Raw genomic sequence first — 27,324 nt, 5'->3', positions numbered from 1 at the left:
AAAAGGCCAAAAGATGCTGGTAAAGGTCGAGTATATTGCAGACATTGCAACAAAGCTTTTGATAGCGAGGATCTTCACAAAAAATACGTATCGTCCGAGGTAAAGAAATATTACTGCCACGACCATTGCAAAACGTTGGACAATGTCTTTACAAAACACGAATTTATTGATCATTGTCGAGAGGTCGGCATAGAAATCAAAGGCCGACCTTACCTTAAAAGGGCAACATCAAAAACGCCGCGGATAATGTGCAAAGAAAGGTACCAGTGCGAAATTTGTTCAGAATCCTTCGAAACTAGGACGAAACTCGAAAAGCATTACGACACTGATCACGAAAATAATTACGTATGTGAAGAGTGCAATGCAGGATTCAAAAAAATCATGGACTTCACCTTACACTCACGAATCCATAACGCAAATAATTTCTACCAGTGCCCTCTGTGTTCCGTCACAAGGCGCACACCCAAACACATCAGAGCTCATTTGTACCAGATCCACGAGCAATTCAAGAAATACAAATGTGGCGTTTGTGATAAGAGATTTTCCGAATATCCATATTTTCAAGAGCACATCCAGTATTACCATAGCGGTGAAAAACCGTTCGCCTGCGACCAATGTGACAAAAAATTCGTTTACTCACGATACCTATGGAATCACAAAAAACTGGACCACGTTCTCAAAACACCTGACAGGGTTATATGCCCCATTTGCGGTAAAAGTCTTCTGAGTCTTCAAATACTCCAAATCCATTCTCGAGCGCAACATTCAAACGAAACATCTGTCTGCGATATCTGTGGCAAAACGTTCACGTCCAAGCGCAATTTAAATCTGCATTACAAAACTCACAGTGAGAAATTGCATAAATGTTCTTATTGTGATAAGAGATTCAACAGTAAAACCTGCAGAGCTAAGCATGAACGAACTCATACCGGCGATAAACCTTTTACATGTTCGCATTGTAAGAAAGGTTTCTCTCAAAGAAGTAGCATGGTCACTCACACCAGACGACACACTGGCGAAAAACCTTATCAGTGTCACATTTGTGATCAGAAATTTGCGTTAAAAAAGCAACATACAAATCATTTAAAGGGCTGTAGAAAACAAGATGACGTCTAAATGCTATAGGAAAATTAGTTTAAGGCATATGAAATATTATACTGAAAATTCACACGCTACCTCAAATTAATGAGGGAAAAATTGTTGCCGTTGTCAAACCCTCGCCGGGAGTCGAACCCGGGACCTTTGGCTTTACGCACCAATGTTCTGACCACTAAACTACGAGACGGATCGTTAACCTTGTAGGTCGGTTGGTCGTGGTTGCTGTTGTCACCTCTCGTAGTTTAGTGGTCAGAACATTGGGGCGTAAAGCCAAAGGTCCCGGGTTCGATTCCCCGGGGGGGGGGGGGGTGTGACAACAGCAACAATTTTTCCCTCATTAATTTGAGGTAGCGTGTAGTGGGTAAAAAATTCAGAAATTGAATTTTCAGTATAATATTTCACATTAAACTAACTAACTTCTAAAAAGATGTCTAAATTGTATGTAATTTTAAGGCATTTTATTTCTTATATGTCATTAATTTAGTTTTATACTTACAATTAAAAATAAAAAATATTTACCTTACCACATGTTATGTAGGTACCTACCTACTTGTTTTGTACATTGCTTGTTTATTTTTTTAACTAACGTGTATCAGACATTTAAAATTAATTTTTCCACTTTCAGACATTATCCAAAAGTAGAAGAACACGATCTTTTAACATTTGATAATAAGAACAATCATAAAATACTGTTGAAAACGGAAATCAAAGAGGAAATCGAAATTATCGAAAACGATTTATATGTACCGAATTTGTCTGCAGAATTGCCTCAGCCGAATTCCTTAAAAAATGATGTTCTTTTACCGAAATTTTCTGCAGAAATGTTTCAAGGAGATTCCATCGTATGTGAATATTGCGGCAAATTGTACAAAACCTGGTATAACTTATCGCTTCATAAGAAGGCATATCACACGAAACAATTCCAAAATACGACCTGTAGCATATGCCACAAAACAACAAAAAACATCACTGAAATGCGAAAGCATCTTCGAGAATGTCATTTTTTTGAGTTGTATATTTGCAATGTATGCGATGTGCAGTGCCAATCGAAACAACATCTCGGCATTCATTTATTGATGCACAGATGTGCATTTTGTGGAGAAGATTTTAGCGACTACGATAATCTAAGGACAGTACATGAACTGGCCCATTACCAGCTAAATTCTAACAAATGTCCTTCTTGCGAGGCAACATTCAGTAATGAATTTAATTTGGTGCACCATTTCAGTAGTCATCGAAAGATGTTCCCTTATGCTTGTACCTTCTGTAAATGGTATTTTAAAACTGAAATGTCAATATCTAAGCATCTGCGACGTTGCCCAATGAATATCGAAAATACAACATAAAATAATCCGTTTTGTAATAACAATAGGAAGTTGTACAAAATAAAGCAAATGTTACTTTTTAAGTATATAACTTATCAATCAACTTTCGAGTGCATCTTCTATTGTTCACATGAATGTAGGTACCATGTCAGAATGTTTATAATAAAATTTATAAGTATCGGTATGTCGGTGTTGAAATGCTACACCAAGAGAGTACTGTAGACATTTTCAAGTTCATTAATTTGAGGTAGCGTGTAGTGGGTAAAAAAATTCAGAAATTGAATTTTCAGTATAATATTTCATATTTTCCAAAGTTTTCACTTTTCACTGATACTGTTCTGACTTGGATCTAAAGGTCACCGTATGTTGGAGTTGCTTCCTAGAGGTCCGTCCATCTTCGATACTGGGTGTGGACTCCACCTCTGAAGAAAATCGTCACTCGTACTAACGAAACGTTAGGATGCAACTCAACGGCTTTTAGATTCGAATCAAAACAGCAAAATCGCGAAAAAAAATTTCATTTCCATTTTTGTATCTCGAATTTGTTTATATTAAGTGTTGTAGACTTATACTCAACTATAGTCTTATCGATCATTAACGAAATTCTAAAATAATTTTTATACGAATATTGAATTACGTTTCTGTTTCTAATGCAAGTATTTTTCAGGAAAGAAGGGCGAAAAAGAAGATTTAAAAAGAAAGTGATAACACCCTGCTTAGAAGGGGTTCAAACAAGAAATCGTATAAGAAAAATCGATTCTCATACTTCAAGCAGACAAAAACTAGAAAGGATTTGTAAAAGAAATACAGGGGCGGTTCATAATTTAGCTGAGAAAGAAATAGTCGGTTCGTCAGATGACGAAACTAGGATCATTGACGCTAAAAACAAAAATTCTACAATTTTTTGTAGGCACTGCAACAAGCGGTTCGATGACGAAATAGAACACGACAATTTCACATCCTCCGAAGAAAAACGATATTACTGTCATAGTCACTCAACTTGTACAGAAAAATTTACAAGGCATGAACTTATCAAGCATTGCAAGCTTTCAGGTGTCGAAGTACCAAGCTACCGCAAATTTTTCCTAAAAGCCCTGTCTAAAAACCCAAGGATGGAGCATCAAGAGAAATTATTGTGCGAAATATGCTCGGAATCGTTCGACATCAAAAAGAGTCTCGAGGAGCATTACGAAACCCACAATGATCAGTATACGTGTGACGTTTGTTTTAAAGGTTTCAAAAAGATACTGGATTACACAATTCACATGCAAACTCACAGCGAAGATAAAATGTTCAAGTGTCCTTTGTGCGATGTCAAGAAAGAAAAGGGTTACCAAATACGCATGCACATCCTCCAAACTCACGAACAGTTCAAAAAGTTCAAGTGCGAAGTGTGCAACAAACGTTTCGCCAATTACCCTTTCTTCCAAGAACACGTCAAGTACTACCACAGCGGAGAGAAACCGTTCAAATGTGAATTTTGCAGTAAAAAATATTACTACTCGCAATACCTGGCCACCCATCAGAAATACGAACACTTGGAAAAGCCTTCCGAACAAGTGGAATGTTTTTTGTGTAATGTCAAACTGCCAACTTTGAGGGCCATGCAAAGGCACCATCGGTCCAGGCATCCGAAAGAGCTGCTCATTTGTGACATTTGCGGAAAATATTTCAAATCGAAAAAGAACTTCAGTCTGCATTCGCGGGTTCATTCGGGAGACAAGAGGCACAAGTGTTCCTATTGTGAGAAACGATTTATCAGAGCCGAAGCCAGAAAGGAGCACGAAAGGATCCACACTGGTGACAGACCGTATCGTTGTTCCTACTGCGGGAAGAGCTTCACCCAACGAACCAGTATGGTCATTCATACGCGCAATCACACAGGGGAACGTCCGTACGTTTGTCACCTATGTAACAAAGGATACACGTCAAAAGCGAATCTGACACATCATCTCAAAAGTTGTTTGGGATCTGGATCGCTCAAATAAATATTGTTTACTGTGTGGTTCCACGTAGTAAATACAAAGTACCTGCCTAATTTCTTGTATAATAACTAATTGCAAGTGCGTTGCAACAGAAATAAATATATTTTTGTTCTTTATTTTATTATCCTTTTTTTTTGGAATAAATGTTTCTTTTAAATAAAATATTTCCTTTATCACTTCCCTCATCCGTAAATGAAACGGTACCTTCGCTGACAATAAATACTCCTTTTTATCCTTTTTAAGGAATTATTGTGAAACTTGAAGAAAATAATCGAAAAGGTAAGGTAACAAAATGGTAAAACATCAAGCTAAGTAAGGATAAAGGTTGTTATTTTTTTTTTCAAATATGAGACATCATCAGGGATAGGTTTCTAAGTTAAACCTTGGATTCACACGATTTTTCACTTAGAAACGTATCCCTAATGATGCCTCATATTTGAGGCGAAACGTCGGATGTCGTTTCATAAAAATAAAGCCTTTACCCTTACATAACATAATTTTTTACAATTCTACAATTGATTTGAAGAAGAAATGGAAACTAAAGGTAAGGTAACAAATTCTAGAAATGATGCTAATGATATCAAAGGATAACATTTTCTCTGTTTGTTTTAAAAAGATCCTTTACCGTTCCTTGATGTTAAAAATTTTCTTACAGAATTCGGAGGAGGTAAACCATTATTTAACACGGCTGTTTTACATTCTATTTTTAGTAAATTAACAAAATATTAATACAATTATTTTTTAGGGACAACAAAAGTTGCAGTAGACGATGTTTAACTAAAATGTCTCGAAAACGGCCGATAAGACCCGTTAAAATGTTGTCTTATAATTCAAGTGATGCCCTAACGATTTACAAATGCCTAAAAATCAATAACAATTCAAAAAATACAAATGTGGCGTTTCTGTTAAGAGATTTTCGGAATACCCATATTTTCAGCAACACGTTCAGTATTACCATATCAGAGAAAATCCGTTCGTCTGTGATCAATGTGACAAATAATTCGTTTACTCACGATACCTGTGGACTCACAAAAAATTAGACCATAATCTTAAGACACCTGACAGGGTTATATGCCCCATTTGAGGTAATACTCCAAATCCACTGTCGGACGCAACATTAAAACGAAACATCTGCCTGCGATATTTGTGGCAAAACGTTCGCTTCCAAGTGCAATTTAAATCTGCATCACAAATGCACAACATTGTATAAATGTTCTTATTGTGATAAGAGGTTTACCAGTAGGTAAAACCTGCAGAGTACGAACTCATACTGGCGATAAACCTTATGAATGTTCCCATTGTAAGAGAAGTTTCTCTCAATGCGGTAGCATGGTCATTCACACTAAACAGCACACTTCTGAAGAACCGTATCAATGTCACATTTCTGATGAGAAATTTGCGTTGAGAAAACAACACGCAACTCATGTAATAAGCAGTAGAAAAGAAGATGACGACTAAATGCTATTGGAAATTTAGTTTAAATTTAGTTTCATATAGGTCATTCATTTTAGCAGTAGTTTTACGTATCTAGTTTTATATTTACAATTAGAAATAATAAAGATTTACCGCTCATTTAGTGTATATTTTACTTTATAGGTATATATCGTTTATTTAACGAGGGGCAAACATAATTTAACCTATCTCAAGATTATTAAATTGCGGACAACAACAATGATGGTGAAGATTATGATTCTGGCGACTGCGACTGACATTTTCAGTGGTGTAATTATTGCCTGCGTTGTCAATGCAGTAGCATTGAAGATGTCAGCTGCAGTTGTCAACGAAACGTCTGGGCCTAACAATTTATTTAGACCACGGTCCTTCAGCCCGAATCATAATTCTACCATGAATTTCGATCGTGAAACCTTATGTTCTTATACTAACAGGTAACTTAATACACAATTCGAAATTTCAAGTAATAATTTCGAATTGTATTTATCTTAAAGATTTCACACCCGTCGAATTTTCTCTAAATTGAGGGTAGATTCCTATACTTTAAATAGCGGACCGAGAAAACCTCAATGAAGTTGAATTTGTTCATTGCTTTACGTATTTTGTATTTTTGTGATGCCCTGGCTCAAGGTTCACATGCAGTGACTTGGTAGAGAATAAAGAAAATGATTGAGATTGATTAATATCTAACGCAATCCTATTTTTTCAGAATAATAAAGTTTAAAAGTGAAAGTTCAGAATCTTCATCAAACGAACTTAACCACGACGAATGGTCGCCGTTTAATCGCTACAAAAAGAAACAAAATCAAAAAATTAAAAGGAAATGGTCATGCGCAAGATGCAGGGAAGATTTCGACACAAGCACAAAGCTTCGCGAGCACAGGAAGACGCATCGAAAGGACAAATACGACGACACCCAGTACAGCTACAACTTCGATCCTGTCAAAGACATATACAGTTGTATCACGTGCGACATGGAATGTCCGTCAAAAAGAGAGATCGAAAAGCACGTCCTTACTCACAAAGACCATTTCTCATGCGAACAGTGCGATTTGTTCTTCGATGAGCCTTACAAGTACGCCACTCACGTGCACATGCACAGCGACGACAATTTATTTCGATGTCCTCTCTGCGATGTGTACAAAACCCCAAATCGCACTTGTCTCCTCACTCACATTAACACGTTCCATCTTCATCGATTCATATACAGATGTTCGACGTGCGGCAAGGGTTTCAACGACTGCGTCCAGTTCAAAGAGCACAATAACATCCACGAAGGTTTGAAACCGTTCGAGTGCGTCGTCTGCGGCAAGGGGTTTCCGTTCTCCCTCTATCTGCACACGCACCAAGTTCGCAATCACAGGGCAACTATAGACGGAGTGCTCGGGATCAACCAGTGTTATATCTGCATGAAAAACTACGTCAATACCAGAACGTTGCAGAAGCATATGCTTAAGCACAGCAATAAAGAAAAGAAGAACGACGAAAAAAATCACCTGTGTGACATATGCGGAAAAGGGTTCGCTAGAAAGGATAAGTTGAAGATACACTATAGGGTTCATACGGGAATTAAACCCTACAGTTGTTCGTATTGCCCGAAAAGCTTCACCAAAAGGGATTATCTGGTGATGCACGAGAGGGTTCACAGTGGTGAGAAACCCTATGCCTGTGAATATTGCGGAAAATGTTTCAACCAAGGCGCCCCTTTAAGAGTTCATATAAGAGGTCATACGGGAGAACGCCCTTACGTTTGTCACATTTGTAATTCCGGATTCACATCGCGCGGTGCCTTAAACATACATCTGAGAGGTTGTTCGGGACATAACAGCCCTTGAGAAACGAAACTGGGCTTTTCACGACTTCTGAAGTGTCAGGCTTATTTATAAGATTATTGCCAGTTGTTGAGTTTGATCTTGTAACGCCTTTCCAATAAATTCGACTTAATTTTACTATAAGATTCCTATTTAATAGTATTTTTGTAGGTAGACATTAATATAAATAAAAAAAATATAAAACTAATTACGTAATAGGTACACTATAGATAAGCACTTAAGTTATAACAAAAATACAGAATCATTTTTACAATCAGTAATATTTATTTATATACTTATTGTTATTTAATAAAGAGTTTGTACAATAAACTAAAAAAAAAAGATACTCATTGAAGTAAATCACTTGATGTAATTTCTGTTTGTACCATGTTAATTTGTATTTTGTACATGAATTAATAAAATTATAATTATTATAAATTTTTAGGGAAATAAAAGTAGAGTCGGAATTAGACGACGATCAGTGGACCCCGAGAACACGGCGGTCTAAAAAGAAACCGAAACAGAAAATCAAAACTTGGAATTGCACCAAATGCGACATGCAATTCGATACCAGAACAAAATTTCGCGAACACAAAAGAACTCACAAAAAACAACAAACCCTGGACGACAGTCACTACAGTTACACTTTCGACTCCACAAAAGACGTGTACAACTGCATAACGTGTGACTACGAATGTCATTCGATAGACGAAATAAAACAGCACGTTTCTCTACACAAGGACCGTTTTACATGTTCAACGTGCAATGTGCAGTTTGAAGAACCTTATGAATACGCCACACACGTAAACGTTCACACCGGAAACATCGATTTTAAATGTCCTTTGTGTGACGCATACCAGACGGCTAGTCGCAACTCTCTCCTTATTCACATCAACACGTACCATTTAAAAAGGTACTATTATAGGTGCAACACCTGCGGCAAGGGTTTCAACGATTGCGTCCAGTTCAAAGAGCACACCAATAACGTGCATCAAGGTTTGCGTCCTTTCAAGTGTGTTGTGTGCGGTAAAGACTTCGTCTTCTCCACATATCTCCATACCCATCAAATACGTAATCACAAAGTCATTATCGACGGAATTATCGGTACAAATCAGTGTTACATTTGCCTCAGACGTTGTGCGAACCTGCGCACCTTACAAAGACACATTAAAAAACATGAAAACCGAGTGAATCTGAAGAGGAACGAAAAGAGACACTTGTGTGACATATGTGGCAAAAGGTACGACGTCAAGGCGAAACTGGATACCCATTATCGTACGCATACAGGAGAGAAACCTTTTGCATGTTCGTACTGCCCGAAAAGCTTTACCAAACGCGAATATTTGACAATGCATGAAAGGGTTCATAGTGGTGAGAAACCCTACGCTTGTGAGTACTGTGGAAAGTGTTTCAATCAAGGCGCACCTTTAAGGGTTCATATACGAGGTCACACCGGAGAACGACCTTACATTTGCCACATTTGCAACACCGGATTCACGTCCCGAGGGGCTTTAAACATACATCTTAGAAATTGTAGCGGAGGAGGGAAATGTTAAACAATTTCCACCCTTAAAAATGTTATTATTTTTTGATAATATAGCTGTATTTACGATAATAAAATTTGTGTCATTATTAATTCTTTGTTTAGAGTTAAAATGTTTTCTATAGGTAGGTGGTATACCTACACTGTTCGCTGTTGCTGTTGTGGACATTTCAGGCAATAAAACAGTTGTAAGTTACTAACGCGTGGTATTTTTTCAGGATCAAGTTCGAAATAAAGAACGAGTCGCCTAAAATGATGACTTACGATGAAATAATGCCCCACAAGAAGAACAAACTGGAAGGGAAAAATAAGAAAAAGTGGGGCACGTGGAAATGTAGCAAATGCAGTGAAGTGTTTTCGACCAGTAGCCTTCTTAAGAAGCATCGAAAAGTTCACGTAAAACCAAAATACGACGACATTCGGTACAGTTACAACTTCGACGTTTCTCGAAACATTTACAACTGCGTGACATGTGATTACGAATGCGAAACGGAAGAGGAAATACAAAAACACGCGATCACTCATAATGAGCACTTCACATGTAAAATGTGCAATAAAAAATTCTACGAACCTTACAAATACGCCACTCACGTAAACACGCATACGGGCGATGAAAATTTCAAATGCCCCCTTTGTCTGACGTACGAAACGCCCAGGCGAGTTTACCTCCATTCGCACATAAAAACGTTACATTTGCGGCTGTACCATTACCGATGCGCCACCTGTGGTAAAGGTTTCAACGACACAGTTCAATTCAGAGAACACAAAAATGTTCACGAAGGTATAAGACCGTTCAAGTGCGTCGTGTGCGGCAAAGATTTTCCCTTTTCGATTTACCTCACGACGCACCAACAACGATGTCACAAAGTCACAATTGACGGGGTCATTGGTACCACGCAATGCTGTATCTGCTTGCGTAGATACGCCAACGTGCGCACCTATGAGAAGCACATGAAAAAACACGAAAACGACGACAAGAAAAAGAAGAAACCGGAAAAACGACATTTGTGCGACATTTGTGGTAAAGGATACGCAGTTAAAGAGAAGCTTGTCATACATTATCGCACTCATACTGGTGACAAGCCTTTCACATGTTCGTACTGCCCAAAAAGATTTACCAAGCGCGATTATTTAGTAATGCACGAAAGGGTTCATAGCGGCGAGAAACCGTATTCGTGCGAATTTTGTGGAAAGTGTTTCAACCAAGGGGCACCCTTAAGGGTGCACGTCCGAATGCACACCGGGGAGCGTCCCTATATTTGTCATCTTTGCAACTCTGGCTTCACTTCACGTAGTTCCCTAAGCCTGCATTTGAGAAATTGCAATGGTTCATGAAGTCCATTACGTACAAGCGCGCTTCAAAAAGATTAAAAATATTAATGAGTAGACAACTTCAAGATCATTTAACAGCATTGATGTAGTTAATGTTACTATAGTTAAGTCGAAAAAAGGTGAGCAAGTCGGTAATAAATCACAAGTGAATGTAGATAGATCGTCGCATTCACTTTAACTTACAAGCGAGATACTCGGACAGGTTGCAGTCACGCCCCTCCATACACACACACCCACCCACCCTAATCAAGGACTAACGTTATAGAGATGTATGCAATACAGAAAGAGAGGTCCGATAGAAAATATGTCGCGTAAATGCACTTAGTAACGCATTGTGTGAGACAAAACGCTTCGAGAATATCGTGAGAGAGAAGGAGATAATTAAAAATTAAAAAGGAAGACTCACCCCCTAAGTACCACAAAAAACTCAGTCTCAGTCAGGCAGTCCGCGTTGATAATGTCCACATATGAAGTGGGCGAAACACGTGTCCGCTCAAAAAAGTTTTTTGTGATAATTAGGGGTGAATATTCCTTTTCAATTTTTAATTAATATTTACCACAGTCTCCTCTTTCTACTTAGAGAAGGAGATGCCTAAGCGTGGCCTACAGATAGGAATCAAACATCCTGTGCTTCCCACATCCTTGTCTATTTCATGGTCATACTGTAGCACGTCGGTGAGTGGTTACTAGGGGCGTTCTCATACCTTATGCGTATGTCTATACTCACTTGTAATTTATTGCCTATTTGCTCATCTTATTTCGACTTGCCTATACATACCTAATCCAGAAATTGATATATCTACATGTTCCATTGAAAATCTGTTTTAAAGAATGTTAAATATGTAATAGATGTTTATTTAATGTAATATATGTATGTATTCAATCTATGATGTACCAAGATTGCAATTAAATAAAGTCTCTATAAATCGTTAGCGTTCCAATTGAAGAAAGACCATTTTTTTTTTTGGGTTTATCATGTACCTACACATGTAATAATACTATTTAACTAGGGCAACTTTTTCAGGCTGTCGTCAATGATAAAAAGTGAGTCTTCCTGCGACGAATCGTGGATACCATTGAGTATAAAACGGGAAAAACAAAAAAGGAGAAGGAAGTCCCCAAAAATCTGGAGCTGTGCCAAATGCAACGCGAAATTTGATAAGAGCACCCAATTTCGCGACCATCGGAAGGTACACAAAAAGCCAGTGTATGACGATTCACAATACAGCTACACGTACGATCCTGTAAAGGAAACCTACAACTGCGTGACGTGCGACTTGGAAGTACCTTCCAAAATCGAAATCCAACAACATGTTAAAAGCCATAAAGAACATTTTACCTGTGACATTTGTAATTTACAATTCGACGAACCGTACAAGTACGCTAAACATAGCATCATCCACTCGGACGACAAAACCTTCAAATGCCCGATGTGCGAATCGTTTAAGACCAAAGCTCGGACTTCGTTACTCGCCCATATCAACACGTTCCACCTTCACAGATATTTCTACAGGTGCACCACGTGCGGCAAAGGTTTCAACGATTGCGTCCAGTTCAAAGAACACAAGAACGTGCACGACGGGGTGAAACCTTTCAAGTGCGTCGTTTGCGAGAAAGATTTTACATTCTCAAATTACTTATTCGCCCATCAAGTGAGAAATCATAAGGTTACGATCGATGGCGTCATCGGAACGAATCAATGTCACATGTGTTTACGAAGATTCGCCAACATACGGACTTTGCAGAAACACATGAAGAAACACGAAAACGAAAAGAAGAAGAAGCCCGAGAAGAAACACTTGTGCGATATTTGCGGGAAAGGGTACGCAAGAAAAGCGAAGTTCGTAGTTCACTATCGAAATCATACCGGTGATAAACCTTTCAAGTGTTCTTATTGCTCCAAACGGTTTACCCAGAAGGAATACGTCGTGCTTCATGAACGAGTCCACAGCGGGGAAAAACCTTACGCCTGTGAATTTTGCGGGAAGTGCTTCAATCAAGGGGCGCCGCTCAAAGTACATATACGAACGCATACGGGAGAGCGCCCCTTTAACTGTGAAATTTGCGATGCTCGGTTCACTTCCAAGGGTTCGCTAAATTTACATTTCAAAAAGTGTCCCGGAAAATACTGGTACCAATAGGCTTTTGTGATCGCCATTAAATTTTATTTAGAATGTTGATTTTTTTTATATGCCTGTATAATAAAATGCTTTTTTCGAATGCTGTAGCTATTTCTTATAAATAAGGAATTTATTTAACTGAGTATGTAGGTAGTTGTTTTCTCCCTTACTAACGTTTAACCCTTTTTTTCCAGAAACGTAACGATCAAGAAAGAAGATTCGGAAAACGAAGATTGGAAACCGCCTACAACTTCTAGGTTCAAATCTTTGAAATCGAATTACAAGTCAAGATGTAGCAACGATTGGTCACTGGTTAAAAAGAAACAAACCAGAATGAGAAGAATATGGAAATGTACCAAGTGTCCCGAAGAGTTCGATACAAACAGAAAGTTGCGCGTTCATAGAAAAATCCATCAAAAAAACAAATACGAAGAAACGAAGTACAGCTACATTTTGGACACGGTAAAAGACATTTACTGCTGCATGACTTGTGACGTAGAGTGCACTACAAAAGAAGACATTCAAAGACACGTGTTGACTCACGAGGAGCATTACACGTGCGAGATATGCAACTTAACATTTTCCGAACCTTACAAATACGCAACACACATGTTCGTTCATAGTAAAGATCATTTCTTCAAGTGTCCGCTTTGCGACTCTTACAAAACCCCGAAGAGAACCTGCTTGTTGTCACACATCAATACTTTTCACTTGAAAAGGTTTATTTACACTTGTTCCACCTGCGGCAAAGGTTTTAACGATTGCGTCCAGTTCAAAGAGCACAACAACATTCACCAAGGGATTCGTCCGTTCCAGTGTATAGTTTGTGGTAAAGATTTCCCGTTTTCGGTCTACCTTCACACCCATCAGGTGCGAAACCACAGGGTTTCGATCGATGGCGTCATCGGTACGAATCAGTGTTATGTGTGCATGCGCAGCTGTGCCAATCCGCAGACCCTCAAGAGACACATAAAGAAACACGCAAAAGAGGGCGAAAAGGGCGGTCGCGAAAAGAAGCACTTGTGTGACATGTGCGGGAAGGGATTCGCGGTCAAGTACAAGTTGATTTTACATTATCGCACCCATACGGGGGTGAAACCTTACAGCTGTTCGTACTGTGCGAAGAGCTTCACTAAACGTGACTATTTAGTAATGCACGAACGAATTCACAGCGGGGAAAAACCGTATTCTTGTGAGTATTGCGGTAAATGTTTCAACCAAACCGCCCCTCTCCGGGTGCACATACGCAGTCATACGGGAGAACGCCCCTTCGTTTGTCACATATGTAACAGTGGGTTTATTTCGAAGGGCTCTCTTAATATTCACATTAAGCGGTGCACCGGAAATGATTACACAGTATAAAAGGAAATGTATTATATCTCTTCAGAATAAATTGATTCATTGATTGATTATAATTGCGACACTTGTGTGACAATACATCGTGGTTTCGTTTTTGATTTGAATGAAATTTAGTCTTAATTTCGTAAGTAACCTTCGCTATAGAATAAACAATTGTTCTTCGTAGTTAAATTAATTGTGTAATTATTCTACTTGATCAATATATATCAATAAAACGTAATATTGTTTAAATAATACTTACCACAAGAACAGTAACATAACACACCTTATCAATTCCACGATCGCCTTATACCTATAAGGGATGGCTTTGTATCCAAAAAACGAACAACTGTGTGTATGTATAAAAGGAATAATAAAATTGATACAAAAACATTCATATGTATATATTTTTTTGATTTTGTCCATGTAAGAAGGTATTAAAATATAAATAGTTACGTAAACTGTATTTGTTTTTAGGAATATGTTTGTATTTATTGTTAAGAGATGGCATGTCCATGATTTTCGGTATCTATTGTATTATGCTCATTAATAAACACATGTTCCAACGTTTATTTAATTTTTTTAATAAAGGTTTTTCTTAATAACAAAAAATATCTTTCAGAATACTACACGTGAAAACTGAGGATGAGGAAGACGGTATGGTGCAGAACGGTCATTTCTTACGTACAACAAACGAGACCAGAAAAAAACGTATTTGGACGTGTAAAAAATGCAAAGAAGCCTTCGAGACGTGCCGGCTGCTTCGGGTGCATAGGAAAGTTCACAGGAAAGAAAAAATCGACGACACCCAATACAACTATTACTTCGACAAGAACAGGAATATTTACACTTGTAGCACTTGTGACGCCGAATTTTCGTCAAAAGAAGAAGTAGAGAAACACGTGGTCAGTCACAAGGAATGTTACACGTGTATGACATGCGACTTGAGCTTCGATGAGCCGTACAAATACGCAATTCATATGCATATTCACAGTGACGATCGCATGTTTCGTTGTCCTTTGTGCAACTCGTACAAAACATCGAAAAGAACGGTTCTGATGACTCATATAAACACTTACCATCTCCGTAGGTTCATCTACAAATGTAAAACCTGCGGCAAAGGTTTCAACGATTGCGTCCTGTTCAAAGAACACAGCAATATTCACGCGGGGGTGAAACCGTTCCGTTGCATCGTTTGTGGTAAAGATTTCCCGTTTTCCATCTATCTTCACACGCACCAAGTGAGAAACCACAAGGTTTCCATTGAAGGAGTCATAGCGACCAATCAATGTTGCGTATGTCGAAGGCGATACGCCAACTCTAGAACCTTGGAGAAGCACATGAAAAAGCACGAAACCGTAGAGAAAAAGAGCCCCGAAAAGAAACACTTGTGTGACATTTGCGGAAAGGGTTTTGCTAGAAAAGATAAACTTAAAATCCACTATCGGACCCACACGGGAATTAAACCGTACGCTTGTTCGTATTGTCCGAAAAGATTTATCAAACGGGATTATTTGGTCATGCACGAGAGGGTTCACAGCGGCGAAAAACCGTATTCGTGCGAATACTGTGGAAAGTGTTTCAATCAAGGAGCACCACTCAGGGTTCATATACGAACACACACGGGGGAAAAACCTTATGTGTGTCATATTTGTTCAGCGGCTTTCACATCAAACGGAGCGTTGAAATTGCACTTGAAAAGCTGCCCAGGAATGAAATAATTAGAAAAATTATATAGGTACATATTAAAAATTTAGTTAAATATACTTTGTGTAACGTTGGTTAATTTAGATTAATAAAATATTTGGTTCAGGAATACATTTACAAATCCTATGGTATAAAATGGTGTAGTAAGAAATCTTAACTTAGTTTTGTGTTAAACAATTATTTCTATATGTTATTAAAATTAAAATGATATTGATCATTGAACCCGTTATTTCATTTAGGTAGATTCTTCTCAAAAACTGTAACAAAGGTAAGATATAATTAGATGCTTTTATTCATTATTAATTAAAACGAAATATGCTAACGAATATATAATTTTGTAGTTAGGACAACATTTAATTTTAATCTTAAGTGTTTTCTTCATTCATCAGCTGCCAGTAATTCAACCTAACTCTCTTATAATTCCCCAAAACATTAACCAAAACTTTAGTAACATTTCAATAAAAACCACTCAGGAACTTAAAACAGAATAAGAAGACGAAACTGTTGAGCGACGATGCAATCTTATTAAACCTACAATTCCACTGAGATCTACTGAAACCATAAAGTCTGATAAAGTCCCACCTCAAAATATGTTCATGCATAGCAATGTTCATTCAAAAATGTTGATATGCAAACTAAACACAATCAATCCAGCATATTCAGTGGCCTCTTGTTCCTTAAGGATCTACTCCCTGTCCCCAAATATGAACACTAAACAGAATGAATCAACAATCCATTTCTCAGCATCAATCAGTGCCTTCTTTGCCTTAAATTTGATTATAATAAGTATGTCATTAAAGTTTTTCTTAACTCTTAAATAGTTTTTTTATTTCCTTATCACTGACAACATCATTAAGGTAAGATGAGATTAAATGCTATTAATTCTTTACCAAAGATTTATTAACCAAAATTTGCGCTTTCCTTTAATTAACTAGCAGTTAAGTTGTTGGATTGGAATCATTGATAATATAAATGTTTTAATTGACTTTAATTTTTATTTCAGGTTATGCTTTCCTCAGGTGAATCTAGAACCTTACGAAATAAATTATAACGAGACACGTATAGCTCAGAATAAATCACAACAGTTTCAAAACTCAATCGCTAACAGTCTATTAAGTTCCGAAAGAAATGATTTTGATATCATTTCAGTGAAAAGTATTAAAGAATTGATAGACAAACAAAATAAAAAAATCGTTGAACCGCAAAGTAATCCTTTTGAAAACGTTACATATTCTCATATAATATTTCAAGAGGAAGAAGCCAAACCATTGTTAGTACAATCTGATGATATATCTCAGAAAAATAAAGAAATCACTGATGAACCCCAAAGCAATTCTATAGAAACTGAAGTTCATTTAAATCCTTATAAAAACGTTACATATTCTGAGATAATATTTCAAGAAGAAGAAGAAGAAACTAAACCAGTGTTGCTACAACAAAACATTGAAAAAAATATTGAACCTCGAAACTATTTTAAAGAGTCAGAAATTTGTCTTAGTTCTGTTACCAATTCGGATACGATACTTCAAGAAATAGAAGAAGAAATCAAGCCATCACTTGAACACATCAACTTCCTTTCACACCAACCACCTGTCTCTTCTTCTAACGTTCTTCATCAGCCTGTAATTCTCCAAAAAAACAATAGGAAGCAGTCTAGTTTTCAATTGAATTATGTTCAACAAGTAAATCCGCAACAAAAGCAATCAGCACAGAATGTTCAGAAGCCCCATGCAGTTCCTTTACAACCCAATGTCATTTTAATTCCATACCCTTCTTCCCAAACGCCTACAATTAAACCGGATCAGAAATTTATCCTACAAAATTTACCCACAATGAACATCACAAACCAGTTATTAATAAGAACTTCTTCAGGTCAAAGTGGACTGATTCCTATTAAACTTGTAGGTCCACTAACGTCTGTACCGTCGACATTTCAAAACCAAAACGTTTTATGTGCTAGAAATCCAAAAACTGCAAAAGGCAAGAAAAAGATTGAACAAAAGCAAAGTTTTCCCAAAACCTTACTACCAATCGCTCCAAAAGGTGGTGTTATTATTAACGGGACTGAAATAAAGGACTCTGCACTCCAATATAAGAATCCATTTGTTTATCCACCAACAGCACCAACAGTTAATCACTCTAGGTCGAGACCTGTGACTTCAGGATTTCGAACAAGAAAACGTTATTCCAGATGGTATTGCTACCTGTGCAAAAGAATCCTTCCTGGAAAAGAGGAATTGATTGACCATTACGAAGAGCACAGACGAGAACAATTAGCGTCGGGTAAGCCGAAGCAAAAAGCCCGTAAAATTGACATTCAGTATCACTTCCAATGTAAGGAATGTTTCCAAGATTTCTTTACATACGTCGCTTATTGCAATCACAACGATCAACAGCATAACAAAAAACAAATTAAGTGTCCAGATTGTACGAAAATGTGCAAAGACAAATTGGCCCTTTGCCTCCATGTCAACGAAGACCATCTTGACAGAATGGATTTCAAGTGTTCTGAATGCCCTTACGAATGCAAGGCCAAAAGTGATTTGATAAAGCATATGGATTGTCACAACTGGAGGAAGTATCAGTGTGAAGAATGTGATCACGTCCTTTCGTCTGCGACGATGCACAGAGAACATAGAAGGGAGCATGTAGGAGACAGTTTGTTTAAGTGTTTATGGTGTGAAGAGTCTTTCGTGTATTCTCACAAACTTATGGACCACATGAGAAAAAATCATGCTTCCGATGCTTTAGAATTGAAATGTAAACAGTGTGGCCAAATTTTTGGACAACAGAAAAGCTTTATTTTGCATAAGATGCGTTCTCACAATGCGGAAGAAACGTTACACCTATGTGACTCTTGTGGTAAATCGTTTCTAAGTAAAAGAACTCTTCATTCGCACATATTAAATAATCACCGAAAAGTCTATTCATGTACAACGTGTAACAAAAAGTTCACACATTCAAATAATATCAAGATTCATATGCGTTCTCACACTGGTGAAAAGCCTTTCAGATGTAACATTTGCACTAAAACCTTCACACAACGAGTCAGTGTGTTCAGACATTTAGCGTGTCACACTAGCGGGAAACCCTTTGAGTGTCCGCGATGCAAGAAGGGATTTGTTAGCAAGAACCTCTTCGTTGCGCATTTAAATAATAACCCCAACTGCCCTATTCGAAAAACTAAGCACAAGTACTTGACCCAAAAGTAAACAGTAAAAATTGAAATAGCAATAAGTGATGTTGTCTATATTCCGAAAGGCGTTTATTTAGTTTCTTTTTTCTATGAATCTTCGCTTTGATTTAGAACATGTGTGTATGTAGATTGAGATGCACTGTTCTGTGTTTGTGATTTAGTTTTTTAAAAAGAAAACCATGAAATCAAATGGTCACCAATTTTTTACCATCTATACAATGTTCTGTTTTTTTTTTGTTTCGAGGAATATCTTTATGTTTTGTGAAGATACTAAAACTTATCCTGTGCGCATATACTTTTTACTATTAGTGCAAACAGGTAGTTTAGTCTATCTGTGTAGGGATTTGCTAATGTGAATAATGTTTTTTTGTAAATATTTATGTAAATGTGGTGAATTAAACGAATATCTTTAGTCCTTCAATCCATTAGAGAATTATTTACTATTTACATTTAAAATTGAATTATTACTGTCTCATTACGTATGAGTTTTGTGTTAAACATAACACTGGAAAAGCTGTAGTAGTATGTTAAGTTGTGTTATAAAGAATTAAAATTATATTAATTCTTAAATGCGCTTTTTTCATGAACCCACTTCTCTCCAACAATATCAATAAGGTAAGGGAATATAAATACTACTTTATTTATTTGATTTAATAATTATTATTGTCTTAATTAATTTTTTTTTATTTCAGACTTTGCCTTCATAAGAATCAGTTAGAGCCTTACAGCATTTGGTACAACCCGGAATCTGTATCTCAGTCTAATCACTTCCAAAATAATGAGAAACGTTTTCATGTAGCTTCTGAAAAGACAGATAAAAGCTTTGGTGTCATTTCCGTAAAAACAATCCAAGACTTTAAGATTGAGCAAGAGGAAGAAATCAGTGAATCTCAAAATAATTCTATAGATTCCAAAATTTATCTTACTTCTGACGAAGATATTACCAAAACTGATACAATATTTCAAGAAGTAGAAACCAAACCATCTTTGGTGCATTCTTATGAAATATCTCAACAACCAAACACAACTTTTTCAGGATCGTCCCAAAAATTGCCCAGTACTTTACAGGAGTCATTACAACAAATCAATCAGACATTACCTTCTCCTTCTAATCATCAAAATTTGATTCACCAAAGTAATTTTAATATCCAAAAAACACACCCAGATTTTCAATTAAACTATTTTCCACAAATAAGTCAGCAGCAAGTACAATTAGCACAGAATATTCAGCAGCCGTTTGTAATTCCACATGGATCAACCCAACAATCCGATATTCGCAACCCTTCTTCTCAAATATGGGCATCAAACAACCCGAGTCAGCAGTTTGTCCTTCAAAATTTGCCTACACTTAACAACGCAAACCAGTTACTGATGGGAACATCTTCAATACAAGGCAGGATAATTCCAGTAAAACTTATAGGTCCTCTAACGCCAGTACCTTTACCATTTAAAAATCAAACTATTGTCCGTGTTAGTACAAATCCCAAAACTGCAAAAAATGTTCCCGCTCGTAAGCAGAAAGCAACCAGAATACGAAAGTCACAGTCACGTCAAAAATCTACCGAAAGTAAGAGAACAAGAAGAAAAATCGATCAAAAACGAATCACTAGTAAATCGTTACTACCAATCGCTCCAAAAGGAGGTACTATTATAAATGAAATTGATATAAGGAATACGAATTCCACTTCGGAATATAAAAATCCGTTCGTTTATCCACTCATAGTTGATCGCTCCAGACCTTTGACTCCAATACCTCGAACCAGAACAGATTTTTCTAGATGGAATTGTATTCTTTGCAAAAGAATATTTTCTGAAAAAGAAGAATTGATTGACCACTACGAAGAGCACAGGCAGGAACAATTAGTATCAGGGGCGTCGAAACAAAAAACCGATAAAATTCACATTCAGTACCATTTCCAATGTAGGGAATGTTCCCAAGATTTCTTTACCTACGTCTCCTATTGTAATCACAACGATCAACAGCATAACAAAAATCGAATCAAATGTCCTGATTGTACGAAAACGTGTAAGAACAAATTGACCCTTTGTCTTCATCTCAACGATATCCATTTTAAAAGTATCACCTACAAGTGCACAGAATGCACTTTTGATTGTGAAGTGAGAGCAGATTTGATAAAGCACATGGATTGTCACGACTGTTGGAAGCATTTCTGCGACCAGTGTGATCAAGTTCTATCCTCGGCCACTATGTACCAAGAACATAGAAGAGAACATGACGGAGAAGATTCATTTAAATGTTTGTGGTGTGATAATTCGTTTGTATATTCTCATACCCTAATAGATCACATGTGTGATAGTCATGCTTCAGACGCCTTAGAATTGAAATGTAAACAGTGTGGTCAACTTTTCGGGCAACAAAGAAGTTTAATTATGCATATGCGTTGTCACGATACGGAAGAAAACTTGTGCAACTCTTGTGGTAAATCGTTTCGAACTAAAAGACTTCTTCAGTCGCACATGGTGAGCGTCCACAAAAAAAGTTAGAAATTACTCATGTACGGTATGTGACAAGAAGTGCAAAATACTTAGTTGCTGTTTGTGAAATTATATTTTATTTAAAGTTTTATTGAAGTTAAGTTGCCTTATAAATGAGCCTTTTTATTTTAATGCATTTTTACTAAATGTCATTCATCTTCTTTTACAATTAATTGAATGTTGAATTTAGTAATAAATTAATAAATATGGATTTTTCTTTTACTGTTAATACTTTTTGCACTGCTCCATTTTCGTTTTTGTATGTTGTTTTTGTCAGATAAGCCAGGACTAAAGGAGTAGTAGGGATATAAAGTACAAGATAGCGTAGGGTCGAGTTGTCTTCAATTCAAAGAAGTAACTTCTACGCCCGCGAAAAGTTAATTTAGAAATTCGAAGAAGGTTGGTAAAGATGTATGTTTGGGGCACGGCGCTGTACAGGTGCGAAACATAGACAGTGGGCGTGGCGGAAAAGAAAAGGTTAGAAGCGTTCGAAATGTGGTGTTACAGGTGAATGATGAGGATACCATGGATAGAGAAGGTTAGAAATGAAGAGGTATTAGAAAGAATAGGAGAACATTGGACTTTATGGAAGACAATAAGAAATAAGCGAGATAGGTTGGTAGGACGCCTTTACAGGCATGAAGGTCTAGTCAGAGACGTATTAGAGGTAGAAATGGGAGTTAGGAGGGGTAAAGGTGGGCCTAGATTAGATTACTGTTCGCAAATAGTTAAGGATGGGGGTTGTTCTAGTTTTAGGGAAATGCAAAGATTAACTCAGGATAGGAAAGAGTGGAGGTGCGTGTCCAACCAGTTTTAGGACTGACGACCTTATGATGATCATGATGATGTTGTTGTTTTTGTGTTATACTGCATTGCGTATGCAATTTACAATTTTGAAAATGTCAAAGCAAAAAATTTTGAAAGGTAAATGTCAAAAATTACGCGGTTAATTTAAAAACGCCCTTCCAATACCGTGAAATGGTCATGGAGAGTTGGAATGTTCTGCCCTACACTCTGCTAGAAAAAGTTTATCATCTTTTACCTAGAAGAGATCGATTCGCCTGTTCGATGGTTTGCCAGAATTGGAGAGAGGCACTGGACTGTCCATCGCTTTGGAAAACGTTACCTATCAACCTTGACACAGATTTATTTGGTTAGTATATTCGTTTAACTCCTTCGTTATGATAATCTTCTTGTAAAGTTACCTATTTAGTTTAATATTCTTTCAAAGATCCAACCGTGTTAGTTCTAATGAGAAAATATCACCGATATTTCAATACACTTGAATTACGATGGGCGAATAATCATCCAAGATTAAGTTGGATGCAACAGAGGCCTGATATTGCTAGGAGAGCTTGCAAATTTTTAATGGTACTTTCCGAAACCAACATTCAGCTCCAATCAATCAAATTTGTCGATTGGTACGACGGTCGTAAATTGAAGAAGATGATCTACCACATTTCGAGGTTCTTAAAGTATGCCATTGTCGTCTTTACAAACAGCTTAGACGATTTAACATATTGTCTGTTATAGAAATCAAAAGAGTTTAATTAATGTGTCATTTTTTATGGTCAATTTTAACAAAAGCGATTGCACCAAACTTTTGTCGTGTTGCTTGGAAAGTCAAAAATCGATTAGAAACCTTGAAATGAGCTACTGCTTGTATCCACCCAACAACTCTCAAGAATATGTGATTTTGATCAGTTGTCTGGAATGTTTGAGTAACCTGAACTGTCTTAAGATTGACTATTCCTTTTTCATAAACGGCGTTCTGGAAGCCATTTTGCTCAGTAAAACAAAAACTTTGTCTACACTGGAAATTTACGTACGAGGCTATCCCAGTTTTCATGAAACTGTTTCCGACTCCGATTGGGACAAACTGAAGCAGCAGAATCCACAAATACGAGTTTCTTTTTATTTCGGTATGCCAATCAGCACTTCATAACTTATTACCTATTATTACTTGTTCTAATGATTTCAAGGATATGGGCTAGTGTAAATTCCTTGCAAAATACAGTTACGATCTCCTAGAGGTGCGTAAATTCCATTCGGGGTATTTTTGTTTTGTACGACCTTTTGTATTAGGAGGATAGTACATTTAAAAGTTATCCCAAATATGACAAATTGGTAACGGCTTTCGCGACCAATTGGTAAACTGAGGCTGTCCTGCTTCGGGTTTAAAACCGTTGTCAGTTGATATTGCTTCCATCTTCGATGCATATTCGGAAGAATCTCTGAAGAAGTTTGCTGTCGTGATAGCGAAACATTAGGAAGCAATCCAACTGACGGTCTCTAGAACTGAATCAGGACAGCGTCTGTCCCAAATATTTTTACTATCGACGCATTGCAATAAGATTAATATGTAGGTACTTCCTAATAAAACTGCAGAGACCTACATTAAACGCTTTAAATGGATCATGTTTCCGTACGAAATATTTTTGTGTAAGTAATTCATACAGCAATGCAATTTGTTTTAATTAAATTAAGGATAAAAAGTTATGTTTTCATCTAGGCTAAGCCTGATAACAAAAAATACAATCTTTTAGCCTTTCCACTTAATATATAGAATGAAATCAAAAGTAGTAAGTTTTTTTTTTTTAATTCCCGATGTCTTAAGGCTGTCGTTGACTATTTAATGGCATTTCTTCCGGGAGATCGACGAATAAATGATTTATATCCTAGAAAATTATATATCTGAGGAGGCAGCTTTTCCTCAAAACAATGGGTACAATTTCCTTGTTTCACTTACGAGAGCTACTAGTTCATTTCTTTACTATATCATTGAATTTAAATGCAGGAATTTACGTATGGCAATAAAAATCTTCAGGACGGAATTTACGTTTTCCGATAAATATGTTCGCTTGCTATCGTATAATAATTCTGGGTTTTCTAATTTTTAATGCTTGTTATTAGTAGTTGTATCTTTTCATAAGTTTTTATTATAGTTTCCTTTAGTTGAGGTATGTCATTTTGAAGAAATCAGTGTGGTACTTAGGGAAGTAATACCAGTTGCGACAATTTCCCTTAGTTGCGGAAAAATGTGGGATCAGTCAAGAAGCAGACAGTACAGAAGAACCCTTCAACTTATAACCCGGTATTATCGAAGAACATTAGGTTAGAAAAAGAAAAAAACAAAAAGGCTTAAGAATTGCAGATTTTAAACTGCTGTAGTTTCTTTTTTCAGAAAATCTTTACATACATATAAAATTTAATAAGGAAATCTTGGACGATGTTTTAATTGGAATGTTCCAAAAGTGTACAAAACTGCAGCACTTTGAGTTTAGTGGAATTGTGCAGAATTTAGAACTAATTAAAGAATTATTTGAGACGCATAGTAACAATAAATCTGAAATAGGTAAAGCGTCTTTTATTCGGTAATTGCATAATAATGAATTTTGTTTAACTTTCATAGGTTTCTCGTCAGTTCGTGTATGTCCAAAAAAATTAGATCCTTCAAGTCAATGGTATATCGAAAAACTATTCGATTATTTTTCAGAAATAAAACAAAAAAGGCCGTTTGAATTCGAGGTTTCTGAAACACACTACGACAAATGCGTAGTATACATGTATAACTAACTAATTAAACAGATTTTTTATCGGAGTTTTTTTTATTGTAATCTGTAATATTAAGGCAATAGTGGGATACTAGGTAACAGCGTGATGTCTTTGAGCTTGCCCTTGTTTACAGCATTTTCTCGTAGTTTGCGTTCGGTTGTCGGTGAGTGTGGTGCCTGTTATCAACCGCTGGGCCGAGAATGAACTTCAGAAAAGATAGGTCTTAATTATTTTATAGTAAAGTATATACATGTAACACACAATTTCCTTGACGGGAAAAACTATGAAAGATTAATGAAAAACTCATTTAAACTTTTCATTAATTTTCATAGTTATTCTTTATAGTTCTTCTCCATATAAAAATCTCGAACTTGCATAAATTCATATGATAATTATTTAGGAAAAAGAGAATGACTACATTATTGTTATACAACAAACCCCAGAAACCCATTATCGTATAAAAAAATATATTTTCTTCGGAAATAGAAAATTGATTTATAAAAACTGTTTGGGTTAATTTTTANAAAAAAATTGACAAAGAAACATAGTTTGTCATCATTTCTTGACGCGATTTTTCAGAAAATTTCATCATTTCCATTGGGTCATTTTCATAAAAAATTACACAATTTTCATGTCAGTCATACTTTTTCATATATGTAACTTCTTCAGAAATCCTGGAAAATCTTATTTTTTTCTATCATTTTCCATGGAAAAATGATTGTTTTCTATGATTTCCAGAATTTCTTAGAATTTTTCGTAGTTTTTCATATTTTTTCAATCAGGATTAATCTTAAAATTGGGATTATCACGTCTTGAGAATATTTACTTGATTAGAATTCCTTCAAATGATACCTGCACAATAAAAATATTTTGTAGTTTCGCCTATGAATTTGCTTATTACTAGAATTTTGTACAAAATTTGTTTATATTTGTGATTTTTCCAATTGATGTTGACTTAAAAAAACAATTTTCTTATAGTACTTGATTTCACTTTTTTTTATCCTGTTTATTTTGTACTTTTTGTACTTTCTTTTTTGAATTTGCAAACTTTTATTTAAATGAAAACCCTACTTCGCCCATGTAGTATCTTTCTTTACTTCAATTTTTACAAGGTGTAATTTGCATGTAGAAATACTTATCACAAACTTTGCATTAAAAATGCGGCACATATGTATGTAGGTATGTTTGTTTTTTTGTATGAATGGTTTATGACTAACAATTACTGAAAATTTCTCAATCATTTTTATATTACAAGTACCTACCTACCTACGGTTCCTGAATTTCACCTGAAATCTCACTATAAACATATTTTAATTAGTCGTTTTTATACTTTTTTGGCATAGTATGAATCTATGTTATTTTTTTAAGATTCACAAAATATTAAAACTCAACATTTAAGAGTGTTTGATATGTATATTTCTTTAATTGATATAGAGCTTTAAAGTTTAGGTATCTACGTACCAATAATAATTTTATTATAGTTATTTCCAATCAGTACCATTTCTTACATATTTTACATATAGTAATATAAAAACAATCGAAGTATTTGCAAGAAAAATTAACCCATTTGATGTTATAAATTGCGTATATAACATATATCATTTTAGTATGGTACCTACTGTACATCATTTGGCCAGAAGTTACTTTTATTTGAAGGGTAAAATGCTTATTTAAGCTCGAAAGATATAACATCTTTGTTTACTGTTAAATTTTATCTACGATGGACACAGTTGTAGGACATTTTTTGTGCGCGATGACTTCATAATATTTCATATGATTTCTTTTTATCAGACAACTTAATCTTTTTAATACAAATACACAAAAATGTGCCTTCAAAATGTTTTAATAATTACGTTTATTTTTACTTCAAGAAAATTTATTGTAAAAATTTTCATTCTGCACCGTTAACCTGCAATAATTCCCTAAGGAAGCTCATAATTGTGAATAAATCGGAGAATATTAAAGTAATAAGTCATATTCACTCGATAAATTCATAATATTTCATATGATTTCTTTTTATCAGACAACTTAATCTTTTTAATACAAATACACAAAAATGTGCCTTCAAAATGTTTTAATAATTACGTTTATTTTTACTTCAAGAAAATTTATTGTAAAAATTTTCATTCTGCACCGTTAACCTGCAATAATTCCCTAAGGAAGCTCATAATTGTGAATAAATCGGAGAATATTAAAGTAATAAGTCATATTCACTCGATAAATTCAAGAAATGCGTAATTTTCTTTGTTCTTGTATTATTTAATATTATTAGTAAGGATGATAATAAATACCTACATTTTACTTGGCATTACAGCTAAGAATTGTTTCAAAAATTCCTTTTTTTTAACGATTATTTATTTCTTATG

The 27,324-nt window shown here is 35.9% G+C and overlaps 5 protein-coding genes across 6 annotated transcripts; all 5 read left to right on the top strand.

Annotated features, from left to right (window-relative positions):
- The first annotated feature begins 246 nt into the window (after positions 1–246).
- LOC108744160 (zinc finger protein 62 homolog) lies at positions 247–7,695 on the top strand. The gene is made up of 3 exons (XM_018479788.1): positions 247–712; positions 3,477–4,317; positions 6,705–7,695. The coding sequence occupies exons 1-3, from the start codon at positions 247–249 to the stop codon at positions 7,693–7,695; spliced, it is 2,298 nt and encodes a 765-aa protein (XP_018335290.1).
- Positions 7,696–8,228: 533 nt separating this feature from the next.
- LOC108744159 (zinc finger protein 235-like) lies at positions 8,229–9,186 on the top strand. Its single transcript, XM_018479787.1, has 2 exons — positions 8,229–9,060; positions 9,104–9,186. The coding sequence occupies exons 1-2, from the start codon at positions 8,229–8,231 to the stop codon at positions 9,184–9,186; spliced, it is 915 nt and encodes a 304-aa protein (XP_018335289.1).
- Positions 9,187–9,466: 280 nt separating this feature from the next.
- Positions 9,467–14,028, top strand: LOC108744158 (zinc finger protein 729-like). The gene is made up of 3 exons (XM_018479786.1): positions 9,467–10,383; positions 11,571–12,620; positions 12,861–14,028. Exons 1-3 carry the CDS (start codon positions 9,467–9,469, stop codon positions 14,026–14,028), a joined length of 3,135 nt encoding a protein of 1,044 aa, XP_018335288.1.
- A 635-nt stretch (positions 14,029–14,663) lies between these two features.
- On the top strand, positions 14,664–15,725 carry LOC108744157 (zinc finger protein 239-like). The gene has a single exon (XM_018479784.1). It carries the CDS (start codon positions 14,664–14,666, stop codon positions 15,723–15,725), a length of 1,062 nt encoding a protein of 353 aa, XP_018335286.1.
- A 6,479-nt stretch (positions 15,726–22,204) lies between these two features.
- Positions 22,205–25,019, top strand: LOC108744201 (F-box only protein 39-like). 2 transcript variants are annotated; one of them, XM_018479850.2, is made up of 6 exons: positions 22,205–22,556; positions 22,635–22,878; positions 22,937–23,325; positions 24,359–24,517; positions 24,588–24,758; positions 24,816–25,019. In XM_018479850.2, exons 1-6 carry the CDS (start codon positions 22,382–22,384, stop codon positions 24,977–24,979), a joined length of 1,302 nt encoding a protein of 433 aa, XP_018335352.1. In that variant the 5' UTR covers positions 22,205–22,381; the 3' UTR covers positions 24,980–25,019. The 2 variants fall into 2 exon arrangements, with proteins under 2 accessions (XP_018335352.1, XP_018335353.1); XM_018479851.2 differs by lacking the exons at positions 24,588–24,758; positions 24,816–25,019 and having other exon boundaries at positions 24,349–24,426.
- The last annotated feature ends 2,305 nt before the right edge of the window (positions 25,020–27,324 follow it).

This window comes from Agrilus planipennis, unplaced genomic scaffold (genome assembly GCF_000699045.2).
Source record: "Agrilus planipennis isolate EAB-ADULT unplaced genomic scaffold, Apla_2.0 scaffold13, whole genome shotgun sequence".
Classification (NCBI taxonomy): Eukaryota; Metazoa; Arthropoda; class Insecta; order Coleoptera; family Buprestidae; genus Agrilus; species Agrilus planipennis.
Note: the sequence above shows the minus strand (reverse complement) of the source record. Positions and strands in the feature narration are given on the sequence as shown.

Coding starts and splice junctions, on each gene's coding strand:
- LOC108744201 (XM_018479850.2), top strand. CDS start 22,382: ATGGTCATGGAGAGTTGGAATGTTCTGCCCTACACTCTGCTAGAAAAA. Junction 22,557..22,634: donor CCTTGACACAGATTTATTTG/GTTAGTATATTC, acceptor ATTCTTTCAAAG/ATCCAACCGTGTTAGTTCTA. Junction 24,518..24,587: donor GTATTATCGAAGAACATTAG/GTTAGAAAAAGA, acceptor TTCTTTTTTCAG/AAAATCTTTACATACATATA.
- LOC108744157 (XM_018479784.1), top strand. CDS start 14,664: ATGGTGCAGAACGGTCATTTCTTACGTACAACAAACGAGACCAGAAAA.
- LOC108744159 (XM_018479787.1), top strand. CDS start 8,229: ATGCAATTCGATACCAGAACAAAATTTCGCGAACACAAAAGAACTCAC. Junction 9,061..9,103: donor TGGTGAGAAACCCTACGCTT/GTGAGTACTGTG, acceptor CGCACCTTTAAG/GGTTCATATACGAGGTCACA.
- LOC108744158 (XM_018479786.1), top strand. CDS start 9,467: ATGATGACTTACGATGAAATAATGCCCCACAAGAAGAACAAACTGGAA. Junction 10,384..11,570: donor GTTCATAGCGGCGAGAAACC/GTATTCGTGCGA, acceptor CAACTTTTTCAG/GCTGTCGTCAATGATAAAAA. Junction 12,621..12,860: donor TGTGAAATTTGCGATGCTCG/GTTCACTTCCAA, acceptor CTTTTTTTCCAG/AAACGTAACGATCAAGAAAG.
- LOC108744160 (XM_018479788.1), top strand. CDS start 247: ATGTGCAAAGAAAGGTACCAGTGCGAAATTTGTTCAGAATCCTTCGAA. Junction 713..3,476: donor GGTTATATGCCCCATTTGCG/GTAAAAGTCTTC, acceptor GCAAGCTTTCAG/GTGTCGAAGTACCAAGCTAC. Junction 4,318..6,704: donor AATCACACAGGGGAACGTCC/GTACGTTTGTCA, acceptor CGCAAGATGCAG/GGAAGATTTCGACACAAGCA.